Here is a 23,238-nt window from a genome sequence, read left to right as displayed (position 1 = left end):
TTTATAAAATAACACTGATTAGAATGAAAAATTAACAAGAATTGAAAACTCTAATCCAAGAATTTAGAAGAACTATGATCATTCTATCGCCGGATTCCAATAAGATGCATCAGCCAACAAATTAGTGATTAAAATTAAATTCGAATGAAACCTCAATTCAAATTAAGCATTCACATTAAGACCCTCATGCATTCGATTAACACACAATTGCTCAAAGTTCAGAAACCTCTAAAACCTAATTGATTTGTGTTAATTTAATTCACCAATGTCATTAATCTTAGATCTCAAACCTGAAAATCTAATTCACATTCCTTCAAAAATTAATTACATACATCAACCGAATAATATGTAATCAAACAATTGTACAATTATCAATCCAAATGAATAACTTCAATTCAAAAAACTAATTAGCAAAAGAAAAATGAAGGAAGAGATAAAACCAGATTTGTTGTTGAATGAATTGCGAAATCGATCATCAAGAATGTCTCAGCCCTTTTTCAATCCTTGGATTAGATGAAAGTCTAAACCTCCATTAATGGAGGAAAAAGAAAGGTAAAAACGTGAGAGAAGAGAAGAGGCAAAGAAGAAGAGACAAAAACCCTAAAAGTTGTATTATTCTTCCCGAAAAATAACCAACCCCTTTTACAACCTACTGCCCTAATTTTAAATACAGGCCTTTTAAGGGTCAAAATATAAAAACTAATTAATAATTATTCAATTACATTAATCCTCTACTCAATAGCTATCTCTGGAATCCTTATTTGTTCAAGTTTGAATTTTGGAGGGAAAGTTATGCTTGTAATTGCTGCCCAGTATCCATGCCGAACTTGAGAAGATATTGTGTGGTATTTTTTTGCCGTGAAGATCTGACCATTTCGATTTTTGATATGAAGAGAAATTGTAGCCCTAGATGTTAGCTTCAAAACGCAACTAGAATGAGTTTAAACGGACATCTGTGGACTGAGATATGGCCCAAATATTGCACCAAGGTCAGGAGTGCATATTTCTGACTTTTTCCAGGCTCAGTTTCAACATCTTATCATCAGAATTGGTTTCTGACCTCTCATAGGAGTTGTGCGTCTTTCTCTCAACTTTCCTACAAATCAATAATCTAATGAAATGAGCTCTACAATTCAAGATATGACCCATGAACCAAAATAGTATCAGAATTTGCCTAATGCTGAAAAAATTAAATAAAGCCCAAATAAAATTCAAACATCATAAAATGATCCAATTCAAACTAATTAGGCACAAAAGAGGATTAATGAGCAAGGAATGAGAGGAAATAAGATTGTAAAAATTCCAATTGATCAGTTGTGAACTATTCTATAAATTTAATGGATGTACTTTATGTGAAACTATACTAAATGATTCTATGTTTATACAAAATAATTATGGATGCTATTTATGTAAGGAACTAACTGAAGGAATGACACTATGACATGCATCATGAATTACATGAGAAATGACTTGTCAAAGTACAAACAGTTGGCACAACAGAGGGATACTAGATGTCTAGGTTCATACTAAATGAACCTATTGGGGTGGGCAAAAAAGGGGATGACATAGGTGGCATAGTCTAGCTCATTATTGTTAGGTCACGTTGTCATGCGACCTTTGCCAAACCTGATGAAGTGCTACCATCACCAAGGTCGTGTTGGTCCATCCTTGAATTTCTGCCATTGGCATATATCTATAAATGAAATTCTATTACTATTGTGCTTGAATTATTGAATAAGGAATGAAGTCATTCGATCGCCTTTAACTCTACAAACTACTACTATGCTCTATGCAAGTATTGGGTTAATGAGTCTCTAGACATAGAGTAAAGGGATCCCTATGCATTACAATCACTAAAAAGAAAAAGACTAATCTACATAACCGATCTGAATCATGCATCATTTGCATTGTTGTGTAATTTGTGTTGCTAGATGATTGGTAATTGTATCTGTTGGTATGGGTGCATGATTGTGATTGAATGAAAGTGTCTTGCTATATGATGTTAAATTTGAAAAAGGTAATGGTAGTCTCCTAAGGTATATTGTTTGAACATGTTTGTGTATGTGGAGGACTCACCCTTGGGTTGTCTTTGCCTGTTTGCTTGAGTTGTTATGTTTGTATATAGCTGAGCCCCGACAAGATCAAGAAGTGAATTCTACCATCTGAGGAAGACCTATTAGTCTATGACTCTGCCACTCAACAAAGTGTATCATAAAATGATGCGCATGTCCCATGATGAAGAAACTGGTGAAAGATAGGATTCTTGACACGCCATAGAGATTCTTATAGAGATCATATTTTCAATTCTTCTGGGTAATTCATATTTACCTTACACTGGCTTACCTACTTAGCCTGCTATCACTCATATGGAAGTCGAGCCACGTACCCCTATTCCTAACCTCATTTCACCTTTTGTCTCAAACCCCACATGGCATACTTCTTCATCTATTATGCCCGAATGGAAAGATATTCAAGTGGTAGAACCTTCTATTCATCCTCACTCTTTGTTGGGAACCCTTAGACCAGTACATCATAGTGATGAAGCTGACCTATCTTAGAGAAACCCTTCATCATCTCCATCTTTTCCCCCTTCTAGATCCTCTCAATGTACAACTAGTTGGATTGACATAGATAATGAAGACTATTTACTTGCTCTCTTAGTTCATTTTGCATCTTCCTCTACTTCTCAAGAGTTTGATCCATCTAAGGATTATTCTCCTTATGATTAAGTGATGTTGGTGTTTATTTAATGATGTAGAAATAGAAACTGCTCATAGGTTTCTTTGAATTTTTGTTTTAAGACCTTTAAAGAACACTTTGTTTATGTTATTCTGCTAATGTTTATAATCTTTGTGAACTATTTAAATTTCTACTTTGAAATGTTGAATAAATCAAGTGTTTTAAAGGATGAGGATTCAGCTTTGATTGACTTAATACTTATAGACAGAATATGATTTAAATAAGTACTAATGTGGAGTGCGTTATGTTATTCGCTAACTCTCTCTAAGAAAGAAAAAGGAAAAAAATACAGAGAAAAATAGTGTTAGGTGTTTGTATGTGTAATTAATATATGGATATTAAATCTTAGAGTTAGGGTGTCACACTAATGACTTGTTATTATTCGTCAAAGCTAAGTCTTCTCAAATCTGGGTAATTTCTAGAGTAATGGAGAAATTCTGCCAAGTGTCTAGATTGAAGTTTAATTTGCAAAAATCTATAACTTTTTGCTCTAGAATAGTTTCTAATATAAAAAAGACAGTTTACTAGCATCTTTAATGTCTGATTTTGAACAAAGATCGATAATTACTTAGATTTTCCTGTTATTCAAGGTAGAACTTGAAAAGATGAATTTTCTTTTATCATGGAAAAAATTAATAGGCGACTGGGTAATTGGAAGCTAAATCTACTGAATAAGGTGGGGTGTCTTACTCTAGCCAAGTTTGTTGATTTTTTTATGGCCATCTATACAATGATTAAACTTTAGTTACCTTCCTATCTGTGCTTCAAGATTGACACCATTGTTAGAAGATTCATTTAAGTGAGTAATAATAATTGTGGTATTCATCTAGACCAACACTCCAGCAAAATCCCAAATTCAAGAGCATAGCTCATGAAAATTATTTCAGAGCCAATATTCTAAGAAGGAAAGTGGTCCAAGACAGAGCCTTTGAGATTGCTGAAGACAATTATTCATAATATAAAGAGGAAATTCAGAAAAGAGGTTAGGAATCTTTTAGCTCATTGGCTGGAATAGGATGGAGGGAAATCACTCAGGAGTTTTATGCAAAAACCATGCATTTTAAAGGAGAGCAGCTACCTAAGTACCATACAATGGTCAGGGAGGTGATGATTGAATTCTCTACTACCAACATCAACAAGGTCCTCAACATCAATGTCCAAAAACAACCTAGATAGCAAGATTTTAGTACCTTCAAGGATCTTCAGGACAAGGACTACTATGAAATTCTACATAGAATTGGCAGAACAGGGACTACATGAGAGCTGAACATAACAGAAAAATTAAAATGCATCACTACAAAGAATCTCTTACCATTTGCCAAAGTCTGGAGTGTTTTCATACTCAGCTCATTCATGCCAGTGAAACATAGTTCCATATTAGCAGTAAAGAGAGTTAAACTCTTATTTGCTATAGTGAATGAGATGTATATTAATGTATGAGAAGTAATTAGTGGATGCATCTTAGATAGCCTAAGACGAAAAAGGGACTCCTTAGCTTTTCCTTCATTAATAATCCTGTTGTGTGAGGATGCAAGAGTAGATTTTGGTGAGTATTAAGAAAGGATCAGAGCAGCCCCTTCAATCTCAGTAGCAATGGTGAATGAAATTTATGCTACTACATCTTGTACATCAACACCTCCAATACCATCATAGTTTAAGAAAGCAGATTCAATGAAAATGAAGGATCAAGTAGTATTCCTGGCTGAAAGACAAAATTCATTGCCTGAAAGGAAAAATAAGCTGCATGGAAGTTTGAAAGCTGGTAAAATAAGCTGTTGGAATGTGTTTTACTGAACATTGGATAAAAGTTGGGAATGACTAAAGATGAACTATATCATACACCAAAAGTGGAAGAAAATGCCCAATGTCTCAAATCAACAGTCTTCGAAGATCTTCCTATCTATAAGACTCACTTTCCATAACTAGCAGTAGCAGAATAAGAAGATGAAGATGAGAATGAATCAAAGGAGGAAATTTCAAAAGATAAAGATGAAGAAGAGTAGCTTAGGAATTTAAATTTTTGTTATGTAGTTCATTTTTTGTAAATAAGTTGTATTTAGGCTTAAGAATTTTACAAGTTTGCAGTTGTTAATTACATTTTGTTTAAATTCTGATTGTGAACAATTATGCTTTAAATATTTACTAGTTCTAAGTTTAATTGAATTTTACCTGATAATTGATAAATAATTGTGATATTTTGTGCAGACTATGCTCTCAAAACTTCTGAACAGGAGCACATGGAATTCTAAAATATACAAAGTTGCCATGAAAAGAGGGGGTTGAATTATGTACCTCTAATTTCATGTGTTCAGCTTTATTTCTGCATAAAATTTTCAGAAAACATAAAATATTAGACTAGATCCTGATTTCTTTTGAATTAAATTTGAATTCCATTTTATTGGATTTTGATTTTTGAATTACATAAGTTGTTTTTCCCATTCTTCACATGATTATCATACTTGTATTTTTATTTTATTTTTTTAAAAGGAAGTCTTGCCATTTTATTCATGCAAATTTGTGAAGTAAATTTTGAATTGAATTGGTTGATATTATCACTTTACTTCCTTGGTAAGACTTGAACCTTTTACATTTCTTGATGTGTGATTGATCTCAAATCTAATACACTCTCTAGAACTTGCTTTATTTCTTAGTCAAATATGAGGTTTTACAGTAATCACACAAAGGATGAAGGCCATTGTTCAGTTGTACCTAGTTAGCCAAATAAACCTCCTGTCTTTCTTGTATACCTTAGTTTAGGGTTTAGGGTTTAGGGTTTATCCTTTGAGCTATTAGCCTTTCTTTTGATTAATTTCAATACAAGTCTTCTTGGAAAAACCATGCTACCTATCCAAATGAAAAGAGGCAAATTGAGTTCAGTCAAAGATGAGTTTTAAAACTAAGTTTAGGGTGGTATCAAATTTCTAATACATTATTTGAGGACAAGCAATGTTCTAAGTTTGGGGTGGAGAATAGCAAAGTTATCCAAAGAAAATAAATAATAAAAAAAGAAGCAAAGTTGTGATGAAAAGGAAGTAAAAATGCTGCAAAAAAGAAAATTTAATGAAAAAGGAATGAAAAGAAAAGTAGTGAATGGAAGAAAAAAAAGAAAAGGAAAGTTGTGAATTATTCTGCATAATTGAATTTGTGACTTAGAATAATTGTGTTTGGTACATAATTGAAACAAATGATGCAGCCCTATTCTAAGTCTTGAGTTCATCTACTTAATTTGCATATTTTCTATTTGGAATCAACCGCATTGTTTCCTTAATTCATTGAACATCTACCTGTCCTTCAGACTCATCATTACCTAGAAAAGTTCTCTTGATTTGTGATTAACTATACATATGCAAAGGAGGTTAAGAATATAGGCAAGCATATGGCAGAGTGTGATGAATTTATGATTTTGAAAGTGAACACAAAACTAAACATTGATTGAATAAGAGAGAAACACTTTCTGAGAGTTGTGATGATATTTCTCAATTTTGTTGTGCATATAGCTTTGTTGATTTGCTTGACTGAAATGTATAAGATTTTGCAGCAAAAAGATGACTCAAGTGTGACTGTCATGATGATTAATTGAGTGAATGACTTATTAACAAAATAATCAGAATGCATTGAAGTGGAATGGATTGTGAAAATTTGAAAAACTGATTTGTAAAAAAAATTTCATGATGGATGAATTCATGCCTTTGATGCGTTTTAAATTTGCTTGAGGACAAGCAAAAATTTAAGTTTGGGGTGGTGATATATCCATATTTTGCTAGTATTTTACCTTAGTTTTTAATACATTTGATATAGAAAATATGATAGAGAAAGCTAAAAAACTCATAAAAATAATAGAATGTTCAATTTCTTTCTAAATAGTTTAGTTGTTTAGATTTTGTGAAGTTTCTATGTAAAAATTATTGATTAGAACATATTTTGTAGGAAATTCTGAGCTGAGATCAAAAGGCTGGAAGATCAAGAAAAAGGTAGAAAAAAAGTAGCAATTTTGGAGACAAAAAGCAAGGAATAATGAAGTTAGTTATTGAACGTGATCACTATTTTAAAGAAAAGTGATAATTCCAGAGCCTAAGTTCAGAGGCTAACCTATGTGTTAACACTTTTTCCAACAATAGTAACCACGCCCATGAAGAGAGATTTTGCGTTATCACTATTTCTGATAATAGTGATTGTTCCAGAGCTGGGTGAGAAGAATAACTTGCATGTGATCACTATTTTTAAGTAAAGTGAACACGCGCAAGTCTAAATAGCTGTAATAAGCTATGCGTGATCATTATTTTTGAGTAAAGTGATCACGCGCATAATTCAAAGGCAAAATTAGTTGTGCGTTATCACTATTTCAAATAATAGTGATCGTTCTAGAAAGTTTTCCAACAAAACAGGCTGCGTGTGACTCCTATTGTGTATAAAAGTGAACATGCACATGTTACTAGAGGCAATCCATCTCTGTGTTGCTACTATTATAAACAAAAGTGATTGTTCCAATCATAAAGGTTAATAGAAAGGCTTCTGTGTGGTTATTTTAATGAAAAATAGTAACCACGCTAGAAAGGCAGAAAATTTTATAAATATGAATTAGCTCAGAATTTTTCTATCTTTTGTTTATTTTTCATTTTCATTTCATTTTCTTGGCTTGAGAGTGTCAGAGAGAGAAATTGGAGACGAACACCAAGCTTCACATCTTAAGAAATCAGATTGAAGATTGGATTAGAGATTATTCTTTGTTTATCTCCTTCTTCTCTTTCTTTCTATTTTCACTTTGTAATGCTTGTCTAAACTCTTTGTAGTTAGGGATTATGGATCTAAAATGGAAGTGTTGAATTGATTTTAGATTTGAACTTTGAGCATTTGATTGGATTGAGTAGTTAATTCTGTTAATAAAGTAGTTATTGGATGGAAATTCAATTTACTAAACACAAAGAAGCTTTTATCAATCGAATTGTTTCTCAGATCTGAATTAACTACCAAGATTATTGATTACTTAGGGATAAGTCAACCTAATCTTGCAATTTTATGGTTTCTAATTCTTAATGCAACATTTAATTGAATCAGATCTAAGGAATTAGGATGGTTGAATTGAATGTTAGGGTTATTGAGTTAAGGAATTAATCTTTGACTAATAATTTGTGACACTAATTGTCAACTAATTCAAATGCTTGAATGTTCAGAACTTGATTAAGTTAACACTAAAGTTTTGGTGAAGTAAACCCCTAACTATGCTTCATACATCTGTTTCAATACAAAATTCGTAACTTTTGCTCTGTTATATTTTTTGAATTTTGCACTTTTTATTTTGTTTTCAAATATTACAAACTCCAATTGAATTGTGTTAAACTCAATTAGTGGTTGAATTGTGAAGTGATACTTGAGAAAACTATTCCTGAGAACGATATTTGGGACTCAAACTTGATTTCAAGATTTTATAACTTGCTACAACTATACTAGTACACTTGCTAGTTAATTTTAATTTTATTGCAACTGTTAGGAAAGTAACAGAATCTGGCTCAGGCAAGAGGTGACCTCGCTCAAGCAAGGAGACACAAGAAAATGGGTAACTCTCTGGACCCAATCTCGCTTAGGCGAGAATACTACTCGCTCAAGCGAGATGTCTCCCGCTCAAGCGAGAATAGCAGAAATCTGAGAGGTTCCACTGTTTGGTTTACTTGCTCAAGCAAGGATGAGCTCACCTAGGCGAGGACAGAGCTCGCTGAAGCTAGAGCGCGCAAATCTGGAGTGGTATTTAAGGAACCCCAACATAGAGAAACGTTCATTTCTCACAAAACAACCTTCCTCTCTCATATCCTTTTTGTTCTCTCACCTTCATACCTTAAAGAAAATCTTCTCAAGACCAAACTTCTTTCCGATTCAAGTGGAAACCCCTATTTAGTGCTGATCTAGGTAAGCTCCTAGAACCTCATTCTCCAACTCTACATCTTATTTCTTGGGTTTCTCTTCTCTAAAGTTTCTATTTCCTATTTGTGAGGAGATTTGAGCCCTCGAGTGTTATTTCTTTCTTAAAACTCGCATGGAGTCCGATTTAAGGAAATCTAGTTCTAGGTAAGGAGAGCTTATTTAAACTAGCCCTATTTATTTACTAGACGTTGAGATATTTATATGTATAATTTCGTTTTAGCTGAGAATAAGTTAGTGTATGGGTAAACCTTAGGGTAGAACCCAGAGTAAGTATGCTGAGTGAATTGATTATTGTTGATAGATGTAATGAGCCTGATGTGTGTATGAGGAGATTTTTGTTGCTTTGTGACTGGTATGAAGTTGTTCATATTTTTTATGATTGTTGAATTATTGAAGCGTAAAGTGCTGAGGCTAATTGATGAATTTCGTGAAATAACATGCTAAAATGCTTATTATATGGCTTGGATGTATTTTGTGTGAAATGTCGTCGTACTGGGCTAAGTCACATATTTAAAGGGCGTAGGCATGTAACAAGTAGGAAATATGCTAAGTTGAGTTGTGCTTTATCTTGATCCAAGTACCAGAATAGGTTACTCCTAGATCGAGAGATTGTAGTTCCTTCTGGATTCACTAAAGTTATGGTGCCAGTTGGAGCAGAGTTGTTGTTGTTTGCATTAAATAAGTTGATAAGGGGTTGTATTGCTGTGCTATGTGTTGAGGATTATTGAAATAATAAGCTATACAAATATTTATGTTTGTACTTTGATGAGTAAAGAGTGCAACATCATCCTATGAGCTAGATAATTTCTTTGCACCGTGTAGATTGCATGAAACTTTGCTGGATTTTTATTTCAATTTAGTGGGACTTTGCTTGAAAATAATTGATTTGGGCATGATTTCTTTGTTGAATGAATCCATGATTTTGGAAACATTGGAAGTGTCAATTAGAGTCTGATCTTGGAATGAAAATTTTGAAAGAAAATTTTTGGATAAATCCAATCCTCTTACAGGTAACTTTATTGAATTTTGATTTGCTTGAGGACAAGCAAAAGTTTAAGCTTGGGGTTGTGATGAATCCACATTTTATTGAATTTTTACTTGTTATTTTGATGTTTCTTAATAGAAAAAGTAAACTTAGGAAGTGTAAATAATATAAAAACATCATTTTGGTCAAATATCATAGGTTTCTTAATTTTTGGTTAATTTACATTGATTTACATAGATATAGTTTGCAATTTTGATCATTTGAATAATTGTGCAGGAATTTCTAGACTTTTTTCATGGATTTTTAGCAATTGAGAAAGTTTGAGATGAAAGTGATCACTTTAGATCCCATAGTGAACATTACAGCAAGATAGATCCAGAAGAACAGACCAAAGTGATCACGATAAAATTATAATAGACACTACAGAGACCCAATTTGAAGAAATGTTGTGCGTGCTTACTATGGAACCATAGTAGACACTCTGAAGCAGCCAAAGTAATCACTTTGATACCAAAGTGAACACTCCAGAGAGGCCAAAAGCACAAGACTTACGTGTACCTACTATGGAACCATAGTAGACACTCTGGTGCAATCAAAGTAATCACTCTAATACCAAAGTGAACACTCTAGAGAGGCCAAAATTACAAGACTTGCGCGTGGCTACTATGGAGCGATAGTAATTACTATGGAGCACTGCGTGTTATCACTATGAAATCATAGTAGTTACTATGGGAAAAAAATTTTGCATTATAAATAAAATTTAAGAAATTAGGATACGCAACTTTTTTATAACTTTAGATTCTTTTGCCACTTTGGGGACACTTGGAGAGCCTAGGTCAGCCTTGGGTGACAGCCAAGGGTCCAATCTAAGGTTTGAATTCCATTTTTTCTTCACTTTTCTTTGATTTTCATCTTGATGTTATTGATTTCTCTTTATTTTCATCTTGTAATGGTGAAACCCATCTTTATGGAGGGGTAATTTTCTTGTAATCTCTAGTGAGTTCATATGGATTCTTGAATTCCTAAGTTTTGAATGTTAATATAATTTCTTTTCTTTCATTCTTCTTCCTAATATCTTGAATTGAATTAATGGTTGAATGAGGGGAACATTGCTTAATTAACCCTAATTCATTTTAATGATATTCTAAACTTTAATTGCTTAATTTTAGGTTTATTTCTAAGGTTGCGTAATCTTGGGATGAGAGATTGGAGTCCATTGAATTGCTTAATTAGTATGGAAACATAAGGTTGATTTTCGCTTGTTAAATTAACTTAATTCTGGGAGGAGAGGAAGAGTATTAAATTTTGAGAGGAATAAGGATAGAGTCTACATGAATGAACTAGAGGTTACCACTCTTTATTGATTGAAATTTATAATTTTTTTTCTTTCTCTTTACATTGAACTTGAAATCACAAAAACCCTCTTTTTAACTTGCTTTTTGAATACATTACACACTACATGTTTGATATTTGGTTACTTATCCAATGATTCATGGGAGACGAACTAGGTTAGCACCCTAGTATTACATTAATTTTTGTTTATATTTTGATGAGGATTCGCGACAAATCTTTTGTTCATCACCCTGCTTAAACTAAGGACACAAGTCGTCCTCTCCATCCCATGTTGGTAGTGAGGCCAGTACTTCATCAGCTCTTGGAACTTTATTGCATACTTTCCCACTGTCATGTTACCTTACTTCAGCTCAAGGAACTCTTTAGCCTTCTGCTTCTTTAGATCTTGGAGAAAGTAATTTTTTTAAAAATGGAAACAAACATATCTTTAATTTTAATAATTTAAAATTTAATTTTTTTTAATTTGTCATTACAAACTTTTTGAAATTTAACAAGTCATCTTTTGAGAGTTTCTATTTTTAAAATATTAAAAAAAATAAAAAAACCTTAGTTGTCGCTCAGGTTCAGCCGTTCTACTTATATGGTTGCAAAAACTTATTATAAGTATGTCGAAATAAGAAGAGAATCTCCATTTTATCCTTTTTATAAATATTATTATTATTATTATTATTTTAATTATAAAAAATAAAAGACCTAATTTTAAATATATAATTTTTAAAAAAAATATTATTATAATTAATTTTAATTAAAGAATTAAAAATGATAAATTTTTATTACAATTTACATTATACTGTATTAAAAATTATAAAAACAAGTGTATTTTATTATGTTAATTATTTTAATTCCTTAAATAGTGTCTTAAGAAGACTGCTTAGCATCTATAATTTTATTTTAATATTTGTGTTAACATAATTTATTCATTTAACTAGTTAATATGTGTAATATACTATTTTTTAATATATATATATTGAAAAATAAAGACATAATTTTAAAAATATAAATTATTTAAAAAAAATTGAATTCAAAAATTTATTAAAGAATTAAAAATAATAATTTTATATAACAATAACATGTATCAAGATAATAAATATTTAAAAAAATTATAAAATATAATTTATTTTATTGTATAGTATTATAAATTTTTTTTAATTAAATGACAATGATTAATATATATTCATAACCATAAATTCAAAATATAAGAATCTTAAATTAAACTTTAAATTAAAAATATATATAAAATGACTTAAAATATACATGTGAGTTTATCTGTATATTTAAAATAATTTTTTTAAAATAAAAAATAAAATCTTATCATAAAACTATTAATGTATGATACTTGTTTTAAATATAAAAATTACATGAGAAAAATAAATATCAACATATCAAGTGAACAAATAAAAAATTTTGAAAATTATAATTCTCAAATATCAAGGTATATTATAAAAATTGTAAAACATAATTTTGATCATTTTTGAATGATTCTAAAACTAAATAAATATAACACTTTATTTGATAAATTATGATGTGTGTTTGGACAAAAGTGTAATTTATATATTATCATTTTAAAAAATGCACTCATCTTACATATATGATATTATGATAAATAGAGGAAAATAAAAGATATATTAATACAAAAAATAAATTTATTATAATTATTAAGAAAACACAGGTAATGTTTGAGAATATTACAAAATTTGAAAAATAGAAAGTGATAACTTTATAATTATTGAGAGCACTGACCGAAAGTAATATAAACAATAAATTATATTATATTAATTTTTAAATATAAATATAGGGATTTGTGAGAAAATTGAATGTTTATATAAGATTAAAAGATATTTTATAAATAAAAGCATGAGTATATACTAAAAACTTAAAAATTTGTAATGTAATAAGAAAATTTCAAAAAATATTTACATAATTATTTATGAAATAAATTAAATTTTATATAAGATAATAAAAAATTAAGTAATAATTTCTACATTCAAAATTTAAAATAAAATTAATAAAATAGTAAAATGAATAATTCTTAAATATAATTTATGCTAATTTAATATTAAAAAACATATGTTACTACATGTCAAATAAAGCATCTGTATTAAATAATCACTTTTCAATAAAATATTTTTATTGATTATATAAAAATTAATATATAATTCACCAATATAACTATTTATTAAAATAAATAATTTTAAAATATAGTATAAATTTATCATATATAATTACGTTCTATTGTCTTAGTAAATTAATTAATTTTTATTTCTATAAATTTATTAATTATTTCTTATAAAAAATATTAAAATATAAAATAAGATACACAATACTGTAATAAATAAATAAATAAATAATATTAAAAAAAAACGCAATTCTTCAACGTCAGCAATAAACAGAGGCCGCGTGACCTGCGCAACTGAGAAATGAAATGCTCAAAAGGATGCGAAAATTGCGTGAGAAACTGATTATTCTTTTAATAATAACGAGTAAAACAGAACAAAAATAAAAAGGTATGAACAATTTAAAATAGACATATTCTTAACTAATATGTAAGAATAGTTAGCGTCTGCATGTTACTGCATTCTATCACATGAATTTTATATGTCAGTTATTCCGTTGCGAACTCAAGATGCATGCCTCTCTCTCTTCAAAACGGTACTTGCCAACTCTGCACAATCATAAACCTGAAAGATAATCCTACTTATGCAACTAACTTCAGAAATATTATTATTATTTATTTTAATTATAAAAACAAATACTTATTTTCATATTTACTGTTTTTTTTATGTTTTACTATCAATATTAAAATTTATGTTATATTGCATTAAAAATTATAAAAATAAGTGCATTTATTACGTTTATTAATAATAAAAAAATTTATGTTTAATCTGTCCTAGAACACTACTCAATATTTATTATTACTTTTTAATTTTATTTATTGGAATATTTGTGTTACAATAAATATATTAGTTACTATTTTAATTATTTATTATTATAAATATTTTTTAAATATAATATAATTTTATCACATATATTTTGTTATCTTTATGAATTTTTAGTAAAAGTTTAGGATGATAAACACCTAATTTTTTATAAATTAAATTAAATTATAAATAAATAAATAAAAAGGTGAAAGTGTCATCTCTCCCCTCTTTTTTTATATATTTAGACTTGCGATGCGGTTCATCTGCACTCTGCAATTCATAAATGTATGATAGCTGTCTAATCTAATAACAGCTTTCATATTTGTACTTTTATTAGTTTAAACTGTTGAGTTAATGTTGTCTTTTTGTTAAGATTTTTCTATATAGAGAGAAGAAGTTGCAACTTACAAGAAATCGTAATCGCTGCTTTCTCTCTTTTTTGCTGCAGTTCTGAAAGGTTCCCCTTTCTCAGCGTTGAGTTCTCTGACACTCTTCTTTTCATGTGAGATTCATCCCAAATTCTCTTCAAGACCCACATTTCAAAATCTGTTTCTGATCACTGTTTCGTTGCATTTGGCATTTGCTCTCTTCGATAATTCTGATGCTGTTTTGGTTTTCATTTGTTTATATATCTTAGCAAGTTTTCCGTGAATTCTACCTGAGGTGTCGGAAGCTGCAACCATGAATTTGGCATCGGGCCTTGGTGGAAAGATTGACAAATCCCAAGTTCAGTCTGCTATTGACGAGTATATGTTTCTCTCTGTGATCTCTCTCTCTCTCTGTGCCTTTGCATTGTTCTTTAGAAAATTGTCTATCGATGAGTATATGCATGCATGCATGTATGTTTTTTAATCGGATGCTGAAAGATATGAGATATGGTTTTAAGTTATCATGGCTGATAAATCCCATGTATTAAACTTATGGTTCAGGTATGAGAAGTATCATGTGTATTACGAAGGCAAAGAGGAAGACAGGAAAGCCAATTACGCTGATATGGTGAGAGAAATTAACATTAATAAATGCATATTTTTAATGATATTCAGTTGATACGACTTTGGATTTGGAACAGTATCCAAGCCATTATTTGGGCCAGAGAGAATAGTCATTGGCCATCTGCATGTTGGGACTGTTCATTATTAGTTTTAATATTCTATCACTTGTGTTGGTGACTTGCTGTTTGTAACATTTGCTTGGTGAAGTTGGAGAATACCTTCCTTTTCTTTCATTTTAATTGTTGCCAACTTGGTTATCTACAAAATAAGATCTTCATATGTTTTTCAGGTTAATAAATACTATGATCTTTCAACCAGCTTTTACGAGTTTGGCTGGGGACAATCATTCCATTTTGCACCCAGGTATGAGGTATCCATTAGCTGTATTCTGCACTTAACAAATTCTAAGGATTTGCTCTGAGCTTAACAACTCATGCGTGCTGCTAATCATCTTCTAATTCAGATGGATTGGGGAATCACTTCAGGAAAGCATCAAAAGACATGAGCACCACCTTGCTTTACAACTAGGCCTGAAGCCGGGACTAAAGGTTTGCATGTTCGATAAAGCAAACCAATATCTATTTTACTATATATTACTTAAAATTCAAGAGATTTTTCTGTTTGTTTATAGGTTTTGGATGTCGGGTGTGGAATTGGGGGGCCACTTAGAGAAATTTCTCGATTCAGGTGAATGGCACTTCCTTTTTGAAGCATTCTCTTTCTTTGCCTTCCTTGTTTTTCCACTACTAGCTCATTAAGTATTTTCCCTGGATGTTCTTTTGGTTAACTGGATATCCTATTTGCATATTCTTCTTCCAAAAAAATTAAGTTTTTCATCGTTCTCAATAACTTGGCAGCTGTAGTACTATAGTCTGTTATGGATCTAGATTTTTCCCTTTATGGGTAAAGAGTATGTTAGCATTGTACCACAAATATTTCACTGGTAATAAGAAGTATGTTCTAGAATGTTTATTTCAGAAGCATTTTTCTTTTAAGGAAAGAATGGTTGGGTTCATAAGCTTGGTTGTACTTGTGCAGCTCAACATCAATCACAGGTTTGAACAACAATGAGTACCAGATAACAAGAGGAAAGGTATGTGATAAAAATATGTAATATGTAACACAATAGCCAAACCTTGCCAATCATATATCTTTAAATATCTGTTGATGAATAAATTATGTGAGTTTACCACATTTAATAGTAGAGAGTGAATAGTTAATTCTAAACCTTCGGAAAAACAAAACCACTTAGATCTCTTATGAGCTTTTATTGATTTACAGGAACTCAATCGCATTGCTGGAGTGGACAAGACTTGCGACTTTGTCAAGGTTGATCTTCTGTAAATAAATTATTTTCCTTTTTCTGGGGAAGGGGACAATTTTATTATTTTACATGTATGAGTCCAGTTTCTGTACTGTTATTACACTTATTTTTATGTTGCATAGGAGTTTTGTGTTTTTTTTTTTGTGATGGAAAAGTTTAGGAGGTTGCATTATGATATGATTTAAGGTTATAGCATACAATGGCACGATTATCATATTTGATAATGCAGGCTGACTTCATGAATATGCCATTCCCAGACAATAGTTTTGATGCAGCGTATGCAATTGAAGCCACCTGCCATGCACCAGATGCTGTATGTGACCATTTTTCCAACTCTATTTCTCTTTTTATCAATCCTTTTTCCCCTACAATCACATATCAACTCTCTGTAGCCCATGAAGTGCAGGTGTGAAACTATGAGTTTAAATTCTGTCTTAAATTTTAATTGTCTGAAACTTTTTTTTTTCTCTTTCTTGATGCCAAATTATGGATAGTATGGATGCTACAAAGAGATCTTTAGAGTGTTGAAGCCTGGCCAATATTTTGCTGCATATGAATGGTGCATGACTGAAGCGTTTGATCCCAATAATGAAGAACACCAAAAAATAAAGGTATCATGGAGTGGTAGAATTTATATGTTGACTTTATCTTCTATTCTTTCCCTTGCCTCAACTTGATTTGCAATTCTATATATATATATAAACTATTGATGCAGGCAATAATTGAGGTTGGAGATGGACTTCCTGATATTAGATTGGCCGAAAAGTGTGCTGAAGCTCTGAGGCAAGCAGGTTTTGAGGTGAACATCAACCCCTTTTTATCATGATCTTCACCAATATTGTTCTATGAATGTTTAAGAAATGAATCATATATTAAATTGGCTAAGGGAAGATTGAAGATTGATCCTTTTTGTGCATGAAGGTAATCATGGAGAAAGATCTTGCAGTTGAGTCTCCTATTCCTTGGTACTACCCTCTGGACACAAGTCACTTCTCACTTAGTAGCTTCCGTCTAACAGCTGTTGGGAGACTTCTCACCAGAAACCTGGTATTACTACTAAAACTTTTTTAGCTAACAATTGTTTCACTTTTTCTATATTTAAGTCTCATGAATTGTTCTATTACTCGAAATATATTGATATTATTTGTGGGCTCTGAATTTAATTGTTTGTAGGTCAAAGCTCTAGAATTTGTTGGTTTAGCTCCAAAAGGAAGTCTAAGGGTTCAAGATTTCCTAGAGAAGGCCGCAGAAGGACTAGTTGATGGTGGAAAGTAAGTTTTCCATTAATCCTTTAATGTCATTTTATAACTCCGATTCAACTGAAGTTAGAATTGGTAAAAGTGTAAAACAACTATTAGTTTTGTTAACAAAGTAATAAGTTTTTATTGAAAATATATTTTTCATTTAATAAATATTATTTTAATAAAAATTTATCATTTTTTGTTACTTAAAATCAGTACTAAGGTCTTGCTTATGTTGTTGCGTTTTCAGGAAACAGATTTTCACACCAATGTACTTCTTTTTGGCCCGGAAGCCTGAGTCTGGCACTCCCTGAGGTGCTGTTGCAAAATTGCTTTCTAGAGTTATTCCAATTAAAGGAAGTAGTTTCTGTAAAATTTTAATGTATTTGGAGTCTTGTTGATTTGAGTTTCTTTTCTGCGTTTACATACCTCATTTTGCTTCTTGTTATTTTCCGTGGCAGTTTTAGCCCTGTTTCACTGGATTATCCTCACATTACTGATAAAAGTTAAAATGGATAATTTATCATCCCATGTATGTTTGTGTGGACTGTTTTCATGTATGCAAATAGCTTAGTAACTTACGATTATTAAATTTAAAAAAAAAATACACATATTGTGATGGTGATGATGGAGAATTTTATTACTCTTGTGAGTCTTGTAAAATAAATAAAATGAAATAACAATGTAAGAATAACAACTGAATATTATTTGTGAATTCAGCTACATGGATCATCTTTTAGCTTAGTTAAAAATTAAATTTTCAAAAATTTAAAAGTGTCTCTTTTAATAATTTTATTTAAAGTTTTTTTGAATCGACTCGATCTTTTTTTATCGGATTAAAAGTCATGCAATCTATTTTTTTTATTGGTGTTTCCAAAGGTCTTTTCTACACATGACCAAATTATCTTAGACAAATTTTAATAATTTTTTCTATTATAGGTTGTCATTTCAATATTCTTTTGTGTACTAACATTTTTTTCACCTTAATATTCTTATTTCTGTCATTTTCATTTTCTTTTTGTGTTGTTCATTTAAGACCTAAAATTATAATCACAAATAGCTTTTAATATCTTTCTCAACTTTAACCTCTTAGTTTGTGTATTTTGTGAATAACATCTTTATTAATTTTTTTTATTATTCTATATAATCAATTCTAAGTACCTGAACCTGTAAGTTATTTAACAAAATCAGAAATTGTGTGTGTGTGTATATATATATATATATAAAATTATTATATGATAATTTTGGTACAAAAATATGTAAGATTTTTATAAAATTTATTAATTTAAAAAAGAGATTCAAATATGAGCGCAAAGATATTAGTATGTAATCCTTAATTGAAGCTTAATAAATTTTAGTAGTATTTCTTTTAGACTAAACCCTCATTTTTGTTTTTGAGAATTGAAAAGCATTTTTATCCCTAATTCTTAAAACTTTTTATCTACTCATCTTTTTTCATCTTCATTCTTCCTCATCGAAAATTACCCTTTTTGGTCACTATCTACATTCTTTGATGGTGGCAAAGTCGCTGCCATCCAGTGCACTAATTAACTCAATTGAGCTTAAGAATATATAAACTAACTACTACAAGCTCATCAACCATGATGGTGAAACAAGAACATCTCTTCTCCATAACTTGTCAAACAAGAATCTTGATGTTGCCATATTACTAGCATTTGCATACCCATCAATCATAGTGTGAAAGAAATAATATTCTTCTTAGGCATAACATCAAACATGTCCTTAGCACAACTCAAATCTCCCACATGCATTATTGTGTTAAAAAAAAAAAAAAAACATTTCTTTGCATCATATCATCAAACAACTTGACATACCCAAAAATTATAGCAATCCAATAAACCATATTCATATGCGACATTTGTTCAAACACCTTGCGAGCATCGCCAATCTCTTCACATTGATCGTACATATCAAGCAAACAATAATTGATGATGGTAGTTTCTAGTGGGACGACGAATAGACAAAAGGTTTTAAGAACTATAGTTTTGAAACAATAATTAATGATGGTATTTTCCAGTGGGACAATGAAGAAGAAGAAAAATGAATAGATGAAAGGTTTTAAGAACTAGGGTTTAAAATGCTTGATGATGACAATCTCAAAGACTAAAATATTTTAACGAATAACAATTTCAAAGACTAAAATAAAAATATATAATGTCATTTTTGACATGTAATCAAACATATATGTTATTTAACATGATATGTTAGCATTTTAGTATAGTTTATTAATAATGTTTAAGTTTAGAGATTTAAATGTTTGATGGAGATAAAAATTAGGACTAACGTGATATTTTTAAAATTTTAAATATTAAAGTGTTTGACATTTATTATATGAAAAAAAAAATGAAGATAATTTATTTTATGTACTATTCTCTCTTTTGCTTTTATGGTATTATTTGGTGCATGATTGAAACAGAAAAATGTTTTCTTTTGTAAATAAATAAAACATTTTATTTTATTTTATTTTCATTTGTATTACTCTTTTTAATAAATTCAAATTATTTTTCCATTTTTTTAATCAAGTTACATCATTTGATTTTAAAAAATAGATAATGAATACTTAAAATTATAAAATAATTTTTTTTCCAATTGTTTTATTATTTGTCAAATCTCACACTAATCAATTAAATTTCACACAAGCACATTTTAAAAAATAATTATATCAATAAGGAAAAGTTATATCTACAATTTTGTTATACTACTATTATTAGTTTATTTGATGTGTATTAGATATTGATAATATAAGAGTTTATCGTGCCCGTATTTTTTCTTATTTTTATCATATTTTTTATTCTGCTAATGCTAATTTCACAACCTAATAAACATCAATGTTTTGTTTGGATTTAAAAAAAAAATATGAAAGAATATATATATATATATATATATATATATATATATATAATTTTTCCTGTTAAAAATATAAATTATAAATAAATATAAAAGTATCTTAGGAAAGCTTCTCTTCATTTTTTTTTTCACCTTTTTCTCTTTTACTAAACTGGGAGCATTATTTCTTTTTTATTTATTTTTAAGAAAATGAAGTATAAAAACTAAGAAATAAGAAATCTCATATTATTACATATTTTTAATCGGCAAGGACCTTTTAATGTAAGTTTATTTATTAAGTTACATATTAAAATATATTTATAGTAAGTTTAATCAATCAAAATTTAAATATTTCTTTATTTCTATGAAATTCATGTAACAATAGTTACCTTTCATAACCAAGCGCCTGTGGCCTAATGGATAAGGCGTCTGACTTCTAATCAGACGATTGTGGGTTCGAGTCCCACCAGGCGTGTGTTTGCACTGTTAATTTCTTTTATTAAAAATATAAAAGTAACAGTAATTGTTATTTATCACCAAAATTAAAATTATTAAAATATTATTGAAGATCAATCATGTTATGAGATAAATTGAATGAGTTAATTATATTACTTATTAAAAGTAAAAATGTTAGAATCATTTTATTATAAAAACTAGAACTAATATATTATTTTATGTTAAATTTTAATACTTTTCTCAAACATGGATATTGCATTGTCACGGAGGATATATGCATATATTATCTAAAAATAAAAAAATTCATATTCAAACCTCCAAAATGTCTAGAAGGTAATGGAATCTAAACTTGAAAGGGATGTTGTCATGTTGATATGATTTAAATCAAAATGAAAATGTGATTGAGAGAATGAATTTGAGAAAGTGGGAGGTTAAAGTAGTACTTGTCCCACGGAATCATTGAATTAACCTAAGCGAAAAAGACATGAAATAGTATAAATTTGAAGTCGCAAGAGAGAACCATAGAAAGTGTTCACCACCAACATGGTGTTGGCAAAAGAAACTTTAACGGAGCAAACATGAAGTTTCATGCACTACACTCGAACGTGCAAACATTGACCGGTGGTTTCGTAACTAGAATTATTGGGGGCTATGCCACTTCGAAAATCACGGACCCATTGTGGGTTGCTTGGAAGTTAAAGCTATAGAAAGTTATAAGTCAATTGTAAGTTCAAGCGCAGCCCATTTATTTGCACTTTCACAGCATCCTTTGTTTCTTTTTCCCTCCTTTTTTGCAGCTCATGATTAACTGAACAAAAAGATCCATGTTCTATAATCATCTTGTATAAAAACATTGAATAATTCAAAACTTTGCTACCATATTTTATGATTATATTTTATTTATTAAATAAAGAAAACATTAATTCAAAGAACAAGACAACTATGCGATATTAAGCACAAATGAGGTATTTTAGTTGAGAGTAAATCTTCAATGACCTTTTCTTTTTCTCATTGAAACTTTGAAACTTTCTCCTTGTTTTTTCCTATGTCCCGTTGTTAATTTTTTTTTTCTTTTTTGTCTCATTTACATCTTCATATCTTGTTCTCCCTTATAAACAACATAAATATTTTTTTTCTTTTTTTTTCTTCATTAACTTATCCCTTATCCACACTTTCATAATTAGTTTTCTCCGTGCAAATTTTAATGAAAACACAAATATTTTCATAAGTTTTTTTATTATATCTAAGAATCCTGGAAAAATATAATGTCACAACGACAATAGTATCAAGACTTTGCTACTGTTTAAACAATTTTTAGTACTTTATCTATATTTGATGTTGTCATTACTATCTCATTCTCCTTAAATTATGTTGTATTTTTGTCAAAATTTGTAAAAAAAAAAAAGTCATAGATGTGTGAACGAAGAACAGAATAAGGCATAGATATGTAATTGGTTGACTTGCCGCTTGTGGAAAGGAAATTCACTTAGATGTGTGGGAACAACGAGGGTGGATGACTGGGTCTAAAACTTTTTAAGTTCAACAATTACTAGATGGAGTATGTTGACGAGGTGGTTAATAAGGCATGGAATGGAAATGTTAGCGAGTCATGGGTAGCAAAGCACATTAAAAGAAGGATGACTAATGTGAAAATTGCTCTGAAAGGATGGAATCGAGAAGTGTTTAGAGATGTGCATAAGAAAATTAGCAACATGATATTAGAGCCTGTAAAGTTGGATGCAAAAAATGAAATTAAAGACTTGGTAGGTGAGGAGACAATTCAGCAAAAAGACTTGGTTGAGGGTATTTGATGGGTAAGAAGACATAGGAATATTTTTTTGACACAAAAGGGAAGAAAGAAGTGGTCTGTTGAGGGTGATATGAATTCCAAATACTTCCATGTTTGTATTAAAGGAAGATGGTGATGTATTTAAGTATTGGCACTAGAAGTAGGGGTAGGTGGCTTGAGGATGTAAATGAGGTGAAATCTTATATTCTAAATTTTTTATGTGATCATTTTACCGCTTATGAATGGAACAAACCAATAATCGACATTAACATATCATGCATATCTGGAGAACATAGGGAGAAATTAGATAAAGCTTTTACTATAGAGAAAGTGTCGAATATGATTAAGGAGGGTGAGAGAGATAAGAGCTTGAGTCCTGACGGATTCAATTTCATGTTTGTAAAATTGTTTTGGGACTTGATGAGGGGTGAGGTAATGCAGATACTTATAGAATTTCATATGAATGTCACAATTTCCAAAGGGTTGCTCTCTTATTTTGTAGCACTCGTTCTAAAGATGAAGAATCCCTAAGAAGTAGGTGAATATATATCTATTTCTTTATTGGGGTGTCTTTATAAAATTATTTCAAAGGTGCTTGCAAATATAATGTGGGGTGTGTTAGCAGGCATGATAAATGAGCAACAATCGACATTCGTACTAGGAAGAAACATGTTAGAT

At 30.0% G+C, this 23,238-nt stretch overlaps 1 protein-coding gene and 1 non-coding gene across 2 annotated transcripts; both read left to right on the top strand.

The window, feature by feature from the left end:
• The first annotated feature begins 14,197 nt into the window (after nt 1-14,197).
• LOC113865316 (cycloartenol-C-24-methyltransferase-like) lies at nt 14,198-17,851 on the top strand. Its single transcript, XM_027499779.1, has 14 exons — nt 14,198-14,413; nt 14,549-14,657; nt 14,841-14,907; nt 15,193-15,266; nt 15,367-15,451; nt 15,535-15,590; nt 15,942-15,996; nt 16,185-16,232; nt 16,457-16,540; nt 16,722-16,838; nt 16,943-17,026; nt 17,149-17,274; nt 17,401-17,498; nt 17,719-17,851. The coding sequence occupies exons 2-14, from the start codon at nt 14,593-14,595 to the stop codon at nt 17,780-17,782; spliced, it is 1,023 nt and encodes a 340-aa protein (XP_027355580.1). The 5' UTR covers nt 14,198-14,413; nt 14,549-14,592; the 3' UTR covers nt 17,783-17,851.
• Nucleotides 17,852-20,717: 2,866 nt separating this feature from the next.
• On the top strand, nt 20,718-20,790 carry TRNAR-UCU. Its single transcript has one exon. It is a non-coding gene; the product is annotated as a tRNA-Arg (tRNA).
• Nucleotides 20,791-23,238: the final 2,448 nt, after the last annotated feature.

Source organism: Abrus precatorius, unplaced genomic scaffold (genome assembly GCF_003935025.1).
Source record: "Abrus precatorius isolate BTA unplaced genomic scaffold, Abrus_2018 Scaffold4, whole genome shotgun sequence".
In the NCBI taxonomy this organism is placed as follows: Eukaryota; Viridiplantae; Streptophyta; class Magnoliopsida; order Fabales; family Fabaceae; genus Abrus; species Abrus precatorius.
Note: the sequence above shows the minus strand (reverse complement) of the source record. Positions and strands in the feature narration are given on the sequence as shown.